Raw genomic sequence first — 13854 nt, forward strand, 5'->3', positions numbered from 1 at the left:
ACTCCATGGACTGCAGCATGCCAGGCCTCCCTTTCCACCGCCAACTCCCAGAGTTTACTCAGAACTCATGTCCATTGAGTCGGTGATGCCATCCAGCCATCTGATCCTCTGTCATCCCCTTCTCCTGCCTTCTATCTTTCCCAGCATCAGGATCTTTTCAGATGAGTCAGTTCTATGCATCAGGTGGCCAAAGTGTTGGAGTTTCAGCTTCAGCATCAGTCGGTCCTTCCAGTGAACACCCAGGACTGATCTCCTTTAGGATGGACTGGTTGGATCTCCTTGCAGTCCAAGGGACTCTCAAGAGTCTTTTCCAACACGACAGTTCAAGAGCATCAGTTCTTCAGTGCTCAGCTTTCTTTATAGTCCAACTCTCACATCCCTACACGACTACTGGAAAGACCATAGCCTTGACTAAATGGACCTTTGTCAGCAAAGTGAGTCTTTGCTTTTTAACACACTGTCTAGGTTTGTCAGCTTCCCTGTCAAGAAGTAGTTGTCTTCTAATTTCATGGCTGCAGTCACCATCTGTAGTGCTTTTAGAGCCAAAGAAGAGGAAATCTGTCACTGCTTCCACCTTTTCCCCTTCTATTTTCCATGGAGTGATGGGGCTGGATGCCATGATCTTAGTTTTTTTAATATTGAGTTTTAAGCTGGCTTTTTTACTCTCCTCCTTCACCCTCATCAAGAGGCTCTTTAGTTCTTCTTAGCTTTCTGCTGTTAGAGTGATATCATCTGCATATCTGATATTTCTCCCAGCAATATTGATTCCAGCTTGTAATTCATCCACCCTGGCATTTTGCATGATGTGCTCTGCATATAAGTTAAATAAACAGGATGACAATAAACAGCCTTGTCATACTCCTTTCTCAATCCTGAACCAGTCAGTTTTCCTATACAAAGTTCTATCTGTTGCGTCTTGACCTGCATACAGGTTTCTCAGGAGACAGGTAGGATGGTCTTGTATTCCCATCTCTTTAAGAGTTTTTCAGTTTATGATCCACACAATCAAAGGCTTTAGCGCTGTCAGTGAAACAGAGGTAGATGTTTTTCTGGAATTCTCTTGCTTTCTCTATGATCCAGCAGTGCTGTCACACATCATGTACACCTGCAATGGTGTTTTTTCCTCCCGGGCCTTTTTCAAAGTTTTTTATTATTTTTATAATTTATTTATTTTTTAATTGAAGGATAATTGCTTTTGTTTTCTGTCAAACTTCAACATGAATCAGCCATAGGTGTACATATGTCCCCTCCCTTTTGAACCTCCCTGTCATCTCCCTCCCCATCCCACCCCTGTTGGTTGGTACAGAGCTCCTGTTTGAGTTTCCTCCTGTTTGAGTTTCCTGAGACATACAGCAAATTCCCATTGGCTGTCTATTTTACATATAGTAATGTAAGTTTCCATGTTACTGTCTCCATACATCTCACCCTTTCCTCCCCTCTCCCCGTGCCCATAAGTCTGTTCTCTATGACTGTTTCTCCATTGCTGCCTTGCGGATAAGTTCATCAGTACTATCTTTCTAGATTCCATATTTATGCATTAGTATATGATATTTATCTTTCTCTTTCTGACTTACTTCACTCTGTATAAGAGGCTCTAGATTCATCCACCTCATTAGAACTGACTCAAATGCATTCCTTTTTATGGCTGAGTAATATTCCATTGTGTATATGTACCACAACTTCTTTATCCATTCATCTGTCAATGGACATCTAGGTTGCTTCCATGTTCTAGCTGTTGTAAATAGTGCTGTGATGACCTTTGGTGTACTTGTCTTTTTCAGTTTTGGTTTCCTCAGGGTATATGTCTAGAAGTGGGATTGCTGACTCATATGGTGGTTTTATTCCTAGTTTTTTAAGGAATCTCCATACTGCTGCCCTCCATAGTGGTTATATCAATTTGCATCCCCACCAACAGCGCAAGAGTGTTCCCTTTTCTCCACACCCTCTCCAGCATTTATTGTTTGTAGATTTTTTGATGATGGCCATTCTGACCTGTGTGAGGTGATATCTCATGGTAGTTTTGATTTGCATTTCTCTAATAATGAGCGATGTTGAGTATCTTTTCATGTGTTTGTTAGCCATCTGTGTATCTTCTTCACAGAAATGTCTGTTTAGGTCTTCTGCCCATTTTTTGACTGAGCTATTTGTTTTCCTGATGTTGAGCTGTACAAGCTGCTTATATATTCTGGAGATTAATCCTTTGTCAGTTGTTTCATTTGCTATTATGTTCTCCCGTTCTGAGGGTTGTCTTTTCACCTTGTTTATAGGTTCCTTTGCTGTGAAAAAGCTTTTAAGTTTAACTAGGTCCCATTTATTTACTTCTGTTTGTATTTCCATTACTCTAGGAGGTGGGTCATAGAGGATCTTGCTTTGATTTATGTCATCAAGTGTTCTGCTTATGTTTTCCTCTAAGAGTTTTATAGTTCCTGGTCTTATATTTAGGTCTTTAATCCATTTTGAGTTTATCTTTGTATATGGTGTTAGAAAGCGTTCTAATTTCATTCTTTCACATGTAACTGTCCGGTTTACCAGCACCACTTATTGAAGAGGCTCTCTTTTCCCCATTGTATATTCTTGCCTCCTTTGTCAAAAATAAGGTACCCATAGGTGCATGGGTTTATTTCTGGGCTTTCTGTCTTGTTCCATTGGTCTATATTTCTGTTTTTGTGCCAGTACCATACTGTCTTGACTGTAGCTTTGTAGTATAATCTGAAGTCAGGAAGGTTGATTCCTCCAGCTCCATTCTTTTTTTCTTAAGACTGCTTTGGTTATTCGGGGTCTTTTGTGTTTCCATATGAATTGTGAAATTTTTTGTTCTAGTTCTATGAAAAAATACCATTGGTAATTTCATAGGGATTGCGTTGATCTGTAGATTGCATTTGGTAGTATAGTCATTTTCACAATTTCGATTCTTCCTACCCAGGAACATGGTATATATCTGTATCTGCTTATGTCATGTTTGATTTCTTTCATCAGTGTCTTATAATTTTCTGTATACAGTTCTTTTGTCTCTTTAGATAGGTTTATTCCTAGATATTTCAATCTTTTTGTTGCAGTGGTGAATGGGATGATTCCTTAATTTCTCTTTCTGTTTTTTCATTGTTAGTATATAGGAATGCAAGTCATTTCTGTGTATTGATTTTGTATCCTGTGATTTTGCTAAATTCACTGATTAGCTTTAGTAATTTTCTGATAATATCTTTAGGGTTGTCTGTATAGTATCATTTCATCTGCAAACAGTGAGAGCTTTACTGCTTCTTTTCTGATCTGGATTCCTTTTATTTCTTTTCTTTTCTGATTGCTGTAGCTAGGACTTCCAAAACTATGTTGAATAATAGTGGTGAAAGTGGATCTCCTGGCCCCTTACTGACTCTGGCTCTGGTAGAGCCTTCCACGTGTGGTGGCCAGAGGAGTCGGGGAGTGGAGCGGCAGAGGTGGTTATCTGGCCTGTAAGAGCCAGCTTTACCTGGCTTTTAAAGCAGTTCGGATGAACTTGAAATTCATGTGATGATTATATCATTTAAGTTTACACTTTACAGAATGTTCTACTATTTAGTGTATGGGAAAATATATATACTTAATGTGCCTTCTGCTCTTTAACTACCTCAGTATTTTTGCATACAAGTCTTTAATAAATTTTAGGCTTTTGGCAGGGAATTACAACTGGTATTGTAAAATTGTTTTCACAGGGAAGTCAGATTCACTTTTTTATATTGTTTTGAAGTGAGGAAGTATATTTTAAATAACTCTTTGAATAGTTAAAAACAGAGCAACTGTTTGAAAATTGGAATTTGACTGATTTTACATTTGTAATAATTTGGATAGATTAGATAGAGGAAGATTTGTGCACTTTTGGAAGTTAAAGTCCAGATAGTTCAGTAAGAGCTGGCATGTGGAATTTATAGCTTAGAGAAAGTGTTTTAAAAATAATTATTTATATTAGTGTGGTAAGTGTATATGAGATTAATTTTACTGTATTATTGTCCAGAAACAGAAAGATGGGTTGATCAAATGAAGCAAACAATGTCTATTAAAAAATATGTTTAGCTTCCTTAAATAGTAAAAGTAGAAAAAACGAGAGACTCTGAGGTTTCTGCTTCATCAATTTAGTATACTAGCCGTGCATCTTTCTACTTATACTATTTAAGGAGGCTAAACATATTTCTCTGCAGACTTTTCTGCCTCATTTGATCAACTTTTTTCTTTCTGGACAAGAAGACAGTAAAATTCATTTCATAGCTGTGCTTTTATATGAACTAACTATACACATGGGAGTTTCCCTGGTGGCTCAGTGGTGAAGAATCCACCTGCTAGTGCAGGAGACGCAGGTTCAATCCCTTGGTCAGTAATATCCCCTGGAGGAGGAAATGCAACCCACTCCACTATTCTTGCTTGCTTGGGAAATCCCATGAACAGAGAAGCCTGGCAGGCTACAGTTCATGGGGTCGCAAAAAGAGTTGGACAGGACTTAGTGACTAAACAGCAACAACAACAGCTATACATATAAAGGAGGAAGGTGAACCAATCCTTACATTCCTTCATTACTATTTGAGAGCAGTATTTTAGAAATACTTTCCTTTTATTAGGAAAGCTTAATTTTTGTATTTTTAAAAAATTATTTTTAATTGAAGGATAATTGCTTTACAGTATTGTGTTGGTTTCTGCCACACATCAACATGAATCAGCCACAGGTATACATATGTCCCCTCCCTCTTAAACCTCCTTCCCTCCTCCCACCCTGTCCCACACCCCTCTAAGTTGTCACAGAGTACCAGGTTTGAGCTCCTGCATCATAACAGCAAATTCTCACTGGCTATCTATTTTTTGTATGGTAGTGTATATGTTTCTGTGTTACTCTCTCCATTTGTCCCACCCTCTCCTTCCCCCTCCTGTGTCCACAAGTCTTTTCTCTATGTCTGTGTCTCCATTGCTGCCCTGTGAATAGGTTCATCAGTACCATCTTTCTGGATTTCATATATATATGCATTAAAATATGATACTTGTTTTTCTGACTTCACTCTGTATGATAGGCACTAGGTTCATCCACCTCATTAGAACTGACTCAGATGCATTCCTTTTGTGGCTGAGTAATGTTCCATTGTATAAATATGCCACAGCTTCTTTATCCATTCATTTGTCAGTGGACATCAGGTTGCTTCTGTGTCTTTGCTGTTGTAAATAGTGCTGCATTTTACATTGGGATACATATGTCTTTTCAGTTAATGGTTTTCTCAGGGTATATGCCCAGTAGTAGAATTGTTGCATCATATGGTAGTTTTATTCCTGGTTTTTTAAGGAATCTCCATACTGCTGCCCTCCATAGTGGTTGTATCAATTTACATTCCCGCCAGTGGTGCAAGAGGGTTCCCTTTTCTCCACACCCTCTCCAGCATTTATTGTTTGTAGATTTTTTGATGATGGCCATTTTGACTGGCGTGAGGTGATTCTTCAGTGTAGTTTTGATTTGCATTTCTCTAACACTGGACGATGTTGAACATCTTTTCGTGTGCTTTTTAGCCATCTGTATGTCTTCTTTGGAGAAATGTCTGTTTAGGTCTTCTGCCCATTTTTTGATCGGGCTGTTTGTTTTCCTGATGTGATCTGTGTGAGCTGCTTATATATTCTGGAGATTAATCCTTTGTCAGTTGTTTTGTTTGCTATTATTTTCTCCCACTCTGAGGGTTGTCTTTTAATCTTGTTTATAGTTTGCTGTGTAACTTTTTGGCTTAATTAAGTCCCATTTGTTTATTTTTATTTCAAAGAGGATCTTGTTGTGATGCATGTCGAAGAGTGTGCTTCCTTTATTTTCCTCTAAGAGAACTTTATAGTTTCTGGCCTTACATTTAAGTCTTTAATCCAGTTTGAGTTTATTTTTGTGTATGATAGGAAGTGCTCTCATTTCATTCTTTCAGATGTAGCTGTCCAGTTTTCCCAGCACCACCTATTGAAGAGGCTGTAAGACAGCTTACTTTTTAAAACATATTCTGTACCTTGTAAAAGATTTCTTAGAGGTTTTATTAGGTAGATTCAGCTTCTAGAATTTATCTGTGAGTTTGAAACTAACTAGAAAGATCCCTGTTAGGTAACTGAAATAGCTGTTGTGATGCCTTTAGACATTATTCTATTTATGGATCTCTCTTCAGAGTATATGTTACATATATCATTTTAACCATTCTGATACTCTGGTTTCTTGGTACACGGGTAATAAAGCAAAAACATTAATAAGAAAAAGGAACATATATATGTATGAGCCATGCTCATATTAATATAAACAAATGATTATTAAATAAATGAAGCAGAAAGGGCAAATCGTCCCTAATGAAGACTTCCAAAAATGCGTTTTGGGGTTGGAATAGTCACTGGGATGAGCAGAAATGGAGTAAACTTTGGACAGTTGAAAATCTTGCCAAAGAATCAAATTCAACAGTATGTTTAAAGATACTGTATCATGATCAAGTGAGTGTAGCTTATTCTAGGAATTCAAGATTGGTTTAAGATTAGAAAATTAGTTATTGTAATACACCATATGATCATCTTAATTGATGCAAAAGAAACACTTGACAAAATCCAAGAACCTTCACTTCCATGATAAAAACACTCAAAGTTGGAATAAAAGGTAACTTTCTCAACTTGATAAGGGGCATCTATGAAAAACTGTAACATTTAACATCATACTTAATGGTGAAGGACTAGAAGCTTTCTGTTTAAGATCAAGAGCAATATAAAGATGTTTATTCTCACCATCTATTTTAAACTTTGTAGTAGAGGTTCTCACCAGTATAAACAGGTAAGAAAACCAAGTAAGAAGCCTCAAATTAGAAAGGAAGGAGTAAAACTGACTTTATTCACAGATTGCATAATCATCTATGTAGAAAATATAAATGGAGAGATATACCTTGTTAATGGATTGGGAGACTCAACATTATTATATGGTGTGAATTCTCTCCAAATGGATCTATAGACTCAATGCAATCCCTATAAAAATCCCTTTAGGTTGTTTTATAGAAATGAACCAGGTGATTCTAAGATATATAGAACTATAATAGCCTAGAATAGCCAAAACAACTTTGAAAAAAGACAGCAAAGTTGGAAGATTAACATACCTAATTTGAAGACATACTAGAAAACTTAAGCAATCATAATGGTGTGATACTGACATAAAGGTTGTCAAATAGAACAGTGAGACAGAGTGTCCAGAAATAAACCCACCCATATATAGATAAGTGATTTTTTTTTTTAGAAAGGTACAAAGGTAATGTAGTGCAGAAAGAATAGTCTTTTTAAGACATGATGTTGGAATAATTGCATTTATATGTACAAAAAAAGAACTTTAATCCATCACTCATACTGTATCTTAAAACTTAACTAAAAAAAGGGACATAAACTTAAATGTTAAACCAACAAATAGAAAACTTCTTGAGAAAACAAGAAAAAAATCTTTATGTCTTGTCTTTGGCACAGATTTCTTAGGTAAAAACAATAAAATCAAGGTTCATAAAAGGGCAAATTGATAAATTTGAGTCCATAAAAAGCCAAAACTTGGTTCTTTAAAAGACATTCTTAATAGAATAAAAAGATAAGCCACAATCTGGGAGAAAATTCTGCAAAGCATTTATGTGATAAAAAGACATGTATATTCAAACTCGGGAGAAGGCAATGGCAGCCCACTCCGCTACTCTTGCCTGGAAAGTCCCATGGACGGAGGAGCCTAGTAGGCTGCAGTCCATGGGGTCGCTAGGAGTCAGACACGACTGAGCGACTTCACTTTCACTTTTCACTTTCATCCATTGGAGAAGGAAGTGGCAACCCACTCCAATATTCTTGCCTGGGGTCGCACAGAGTTGGACACGACTGAAGTGACTTAGCAGCAGCAGCAGCATATGCAAACTCACAAAACTCAACAGTAAGGGGGAAAAGCAAATTAAAACCTTGGAAAAATATTTTGATAGTTCACCAAAGGAGATATATGGATGATGAAAATGTGCTCAACATTAGTTATTAGGTTGAGCTAAAACTCACATTTAAATTGAATTACCACTCTACAACTCTTAGAATGGCTAAAATTTAAGGAATTAATTGTGTCAAGTCTTAATGAGATGTGGAGGTACTAGAATTCTCATATACTGCCATTGAGAATATGAAGTAGAACAACTCTTTTGGAAAACAGTTTTACAGTTTCTTAAAAAGTTAAACTTATATCTAACATGGGTTCTAGCCATTCCACTTCTAGGTAGTTATTTACCAGGAGAAAAACAAATGGATGTTCATATGTGGACATATACATGAATGTCCATGGCAGCTCTATTTGTAGAAGGAGAAACTATAAACAACCTAACTGTCCATCAACAGATGAATGAATAAACTGTAGCATACTATGCAATGGAATACTACTCAGCAGTGAAGAGGGATGGACTTTTGTTACATGGCAACAACATGAGTGAATTGGAAAATAACTGTGCTGAATGAAAGCAGGCAGAGAAGGAAAAAATATATACTGTACAATCCCATTTAAATAAAACTCTTGAAATATGTAACTATTGTGACAGCAGTGGGTGAGGAGGGAGGAATGAACCAGGTACACAAAATTTTGGACTATGTTCACTATTTTGACTAGAAAAGGTTCATGGTTATATACTTAAGTCAAACCTTACAGAATTGTATATTTTAAATACTTGCAGTATATTATATGTTAATTATAATTCAGTGAAGCTATTTAATAAGGAAAACAAAATAATTTTTCTTTTGCCAAGATGTTTTGTGGTGCAGTTGGAAATCAGTGAGAATAATAATAACATTGTCTAGCATTTGGATAGACAGTTCAGGTAGTTGCCACTGATATTTTTAAAAATGTTTTTTAATTTTGTATGTCAGTCTACATGTGAATGTAAAAGTACTGAAAAAAATGATGACATTTTCCCTTTCTTTTTCACCCTACTCCCCCTCTTTTCCCCTTTCTTTTTAAAAATAGGAGTGACAGTTCATTCAGATTCTTTGTATTCTTTTTCGTCTATATTTGTCAGTTTGCTGTACATGTACTCCAGGCTGCAGGATTTCATAATTGGGGTAACTGGTAAGTCATTTACTTTAATTACTCTAGTTATAATCTCTTCTTCTAATATCGTAATATAATTTTTGAATTCCTAAAAAATATTTGACATAGAAAAACCAGATTAGCAAAAGTAAACAAATATTAAAAACGGCAATTAAAAATTTCCTAAGGACTAACCTTTGAAGGAATTTAAGAAAAGAGTACTTGTTATGTGTAAAGTGCTATTTTAGGTATGTAAACATGTATTTTCCTAGACACATAACTGCAAACACACATGCACATGTCTGAAAAGTAGAGTCACTGCATGCTTGTTAAGGATCTATCTTTAAACAATAGAATCATTCTTAGTATGGCAAAATGCTCACTCAGTGGGGGACCCTCAGGCACTGAGACTATTTAGACCCTGATTAGAAGGTAATAGATTTTATATCTCTCTTCAGATACTCTGGAGCAAACGTTCTTTGAGTGAAATGGTACATAGAAGAATACATATTTATAAAATCATCCCTCTCTCTCTTATAACTGTTGCATACAGTTGAATTTTTGTAAGCTAAAAGCATATACACAGCAACTTTGCTGCACTATGTATGTAAACTAAACTGATCATGTAACTAGAGTGTATTTGAAGACCTGAATGTAGTATGTGACTACTGAATTAGAGTAGACACTAAAAGACAACTGTCGATAGCTTTGCAGATCTAAGGAGCACATATACATGCCTATGATATATTAGTGTATTTTAAATCAGTTCTAGGAAAAAGTAGCGTTCATTATCATTTAAAAAGTTTTAGTCTTTAGCATTTGACAGAAAGGAGATGTTTTAAATGTTTCATTTAAAAAAATACACTGTTTATGTTAACAGTACTTTTTCATTTATAATGAAGCCAAAATAATTTCTTTTGCTTTTTAGTACAGACTTAGGAAAAAGTGTTAGAACTAAGCATAGAAGCATGTGAGGTGACTAAATAGCACAGGAATCTGCTAGTGAGGGTGCATACAAGGTGACCTGTTATAAGATCTCATGTAATTCAGCAGACTTTAAAAAATTAAGCTTTTTATTCTGAGATAATTGTTGAGTCACAGACTCCGTAAGAAATAATGAGAGATCCCCAAGTATCCTTTATTTAGTTTCCCCCAGTGGTAACATATTGTAAAACTATGGTATAGTATCAAAATCAAGATCTTGACATTGATACAGTAAAGACAGAGGGTATTTCCATCACCAAAAGATCCTTTATTCTGCTGTTTATTGCCACACTCACTTCCCTCCTTAACCCTAGCAGTCACTGATCTGCTTATCCCCTCAAGTATGTTATATAAATGGAGTCATACAATATGTAGCCTTTAGCTTTTTTCACTAAGCATAATACCCTGGAGATTCATCCAGGTTGTTGTGTCTATGAGTAGTTATTGCTTTTCATTGCTGAACAGCATATGGTATGGATAGACCACAGTTTGTTTAACCATTCACTAGTCGAAGGACCTTGGATTGTTCCCAGTTTGGGGCTGTTCTGCTATACACATTCATGAACAAGTTTTTGTGTGAACATAAATTTTCACTTCTCTGTGATAAGCACCCAAGAAGAAGAGTGTAATCGCCGGTTCATATGGAAGTTGCATGTTTTTTATTTTTATTTATTTATTTTAAATTGATTTTGTTCCCCCTGGGTCTATTCCCTAACAAGGGATTGAACCAGTGAGAGTGCAGATCCTAACCACTGGACTGCCGGGGAGTTCCCTGTTTGGTGTTTTTAAAAACTCTTCTCCAGACAGTGCTTACCAGAGTAGCTGCACCATTCACAGCTCCAGCAACAGCGTGTGAGTGCTTCAGCTCCACGTCTTCACCAGACTCTGCTGTTGTCACTAATTTTTTTTTTTTTCAAGCCATTCTGATAGCTGTGTAGTGATGTCACACTGTGGTTTTAATATTTATTCCTCTAATGTCTTATGATGTTTTACCTTTTTTTGTGCTTGTTTGCCATCTTTATATCATCAATGAAATTTTTTTAATTTTAAAGATTTACTTTTAAGGTTCTTTATATATTTTGGATACTAGCTCTTTGTTGAATATGTGGTTCTCAAATAGTTTCTTACATAATTAGACAGAATTTAAGATAAACTTTAAAAAAATAATAATGAACTCATAGGCTTAATAAACGTAAATTCTTGTGTTCATATTTAAGGCTCTGGATCTTGGTGCTTAGGTTTGAATTCAGACTATGCTGTTTTTATTAGCTGTGTGATCTTGGGCAAGTTACTGAATAATCTTGGTGACTCAGTTTCTCATCTGTGAAATAGGGATTAAATATATATCATAGGGGGTTGTTGTGAGAATTAAATGAGTTAATGCATACAAAGAACTAAAATGTTGCCTGGCTCATAAATGCTGAATGTGTGTTAGTTATTATGTGATTGTTTTTAAAATTGTGTGTTAACTTACTTGCCTAATTATACTTTTTAAAAATTTCATAGTGGTTGGATTTCATCCCTTACTGGTCTCAACAAAAGTATTCCTGTTGGAATCATGATGATAATTATAGCAGCACTTTTCACAGCATCAGCAGTCATCTCACTAGTTATGTTTAAAAAGGTAAGTGAAATTTTATGTCTGTAAATTTTTTTTAGTGAACCTGATATCCAGTTCTCATTTTCCCATCTTGTTAATATAGTGTAACCTCAGGTCATTTTATTGTTGTTCTTATGCAAGTTTGCTCTCTGAAGATTACTTTTCACAATTAAAAGTTATGTATAGAATGGGCTTCCCTGGTGGTCCAGTGGTTAGGACTCTGTGATCCCAGTGCAGGGGGCATGGGTTCAATTCCTGGTTGAGGAAGATCCTGTATGCTGAATGGCGAGGCCAAAAAAAAAAAGGTTATGCATAGATAAAGTTTAGAAAATTGCATCACATTTTAAACTTTCGGTAAAAAGGAGTATTTTAAAGTTTTATTAACTGAAGCCTTCTTTTATTGATTGAAGAATCAACCTCATTTTTAAAAACTTTGTTATCTCTGTATATTCTGATTTCTTTTTTTGAGTATGGCATAGTGGCTCAATTAATAAATAGAAGTAACCATTCTGTGTGTAGTGCATACATTTTATTTGTATTTAAAATTTGAAAACAGTAAATTATTTTATCTAAGAGTATAAAGTGAGCTGGTAACAGGTTCAGGCTATAATACAGATTGAATTTTGTTTTTAGTAAAAATCCCAATTAGCTATACAGTTGGCCCTCTATATCCACAGGTTCCACATCCTCTAATTTGAGTAATTGTGAATTGAAAATATTAGAGAAAAAAATTCCAGAAAGTTCCAAAAAGAAAAACTTGAATTCGTTCCACATTGGTGCAATTATTTAGATACTACCTAATTGGTTTAATAACTATTTACATTGTATTAGATTTGTATAAGTAATCTAGAGGTAATTTCAAGTATACATACAGGGAGGATGTGCATAGGTTATATGCAAATACTGCCCCACTTCGTAAAGGGGACTCGAGAACATCCTCAGATTTTGGTACCCTTGGGTGTGAGGGTAAGGGGTGTCATGGAACCAATACCCCACAAATACTGAAGGATGACTGTTTCCTCCTATAGAATTCCTGTGGCTGTTTTCATTGCCTTAAAAAATGATTACATAGGGTAGGGGAAAAAAATAAATGTTTTTATTCTATATGAAGTTTTACTGTGTTTTAGATATGTAATTCAGTTCAGTTCAGTTGCTCAGTCGTGTACGACTCTACGACCCCATGGACTGCAGCTCACCAGGCTTCCTTGTCTGTCACCAACTCCTGGAGCTTACTCAAACTCATGTCCATCAAGTTGGTGATGCCATCCAAGCATCTCATCCTCTGTCATCCCCTACTCCTCCTGCCTTCAATCTTTCCCAGCATCAGGGTCTTTCCCGATGAGTCATTTCTTCACATCAGATGGCCAACGTATTGGAGTTTCAGCTTTAGCATTAGTCCTTCCAATGAATATTCAGGACTGATTTCCTTTAGGATTGACTGGTTTGATTTCCTTGCTGTATTATATTATCTAATACATTAGATATATGTTAATATATATTTTTATTTTTTATTGGTGTATAATTGCTTTACAATGTTGTGTTAGTTTCTGGTGTACAGTGAAGTGAATCAGCTCTGTGTATACATATATCCCCTCGCTCTTGGACCTTCCTCCCACCCCTCTAGGTCATCACAGAGCACCAAGCTGTGCTCCCTGTACTATACACCAGCTTCCCACTAGCTATGTGTTTTGCACGTGGTAGTGTATATATGTCAGTCCCAATTTCCCAATTTGTCCCACCCTCCCCTTTCCCCACTGTGTCCACATGTCTCTTCTCTATGTCTGCATCTCTATACCCACCCTGGAAATTGGTTCATCTGTACCATTTTCCTAGATTCCACATGTTCCAACACGATATAGAAGCCTTGTGAATAACACCTGTGTTTTAAAATGATACTTTTTGATGTGTCTCACATGAAAATAACATTTTTTTCCTTTAATTTACTGTCTAGTAACTTAGAATATGTACAAGGATTGCATAGGAATAACTGTACCTTATATTTGGGAAAACTGCATTCTTGAAATACTTGGCTTGTATGTTTGCCTTTAATCCTTCTCAAAACTGTGAAACTTAGGCTATATTCTTCATGTCCATATTTTTCTTACATTTTTTCTCTCTTAAAATCTTTTACTTCCTTTTAGACATACATATGCATAACTATTGAAACTCTGCTTTCTGAAGTTACTAATTCCATTTTCCTCCTCCTTGGACTCTGAAGCCTTCTGTGCTGCAGGTGGCC

At 36.0% G+C, this 13854-nt stretch overlaps 1 protein-coding gene across 12 annotated transcripts in view; it reads left to right on the plus strand.

Moving 5' to 3' along the window:
• Window positions 1-13854, plus strand: part of SCAMP1 (secretory carrier membrane protein 1) — a 150007-nt gene that overhangs the window by 89021 nt on the left and 47132 nt on the right. For all 12 annotated transcript variants that reach the window (XM_081505982.1, XM_081505971.1, XM_081505976.1 and 9 more), the window contains 2 exons: window positions 8969-9070; window positions 11522-11639. In XM_081505982.1, coding sequence (XP_081362108.1) covers window positions 8969-9070; window positions 11522-11639 — 220 coding nt within the window. The remainder of the gene's footprint in view (window positions 1-8968; window positions 9071-11521; window positions 11640-13854) is intronic.

Source organism: Giraffa tippelskirchi, chromosome 7, assembly GCF_054371585.1.
Source record: "Giraffa tippelskirchi isolate mGirTip1 chromosome 7, T2T-mGirTip1v1.2.pri, whole genome shotgun sequence".
Taxonomy (NCBI): Eukaryota; Metazoa; Chordata; class Mammalia; order Artiodactyla; family Giraffidae; genus Giraffa; species Giraffa tippelskirchi.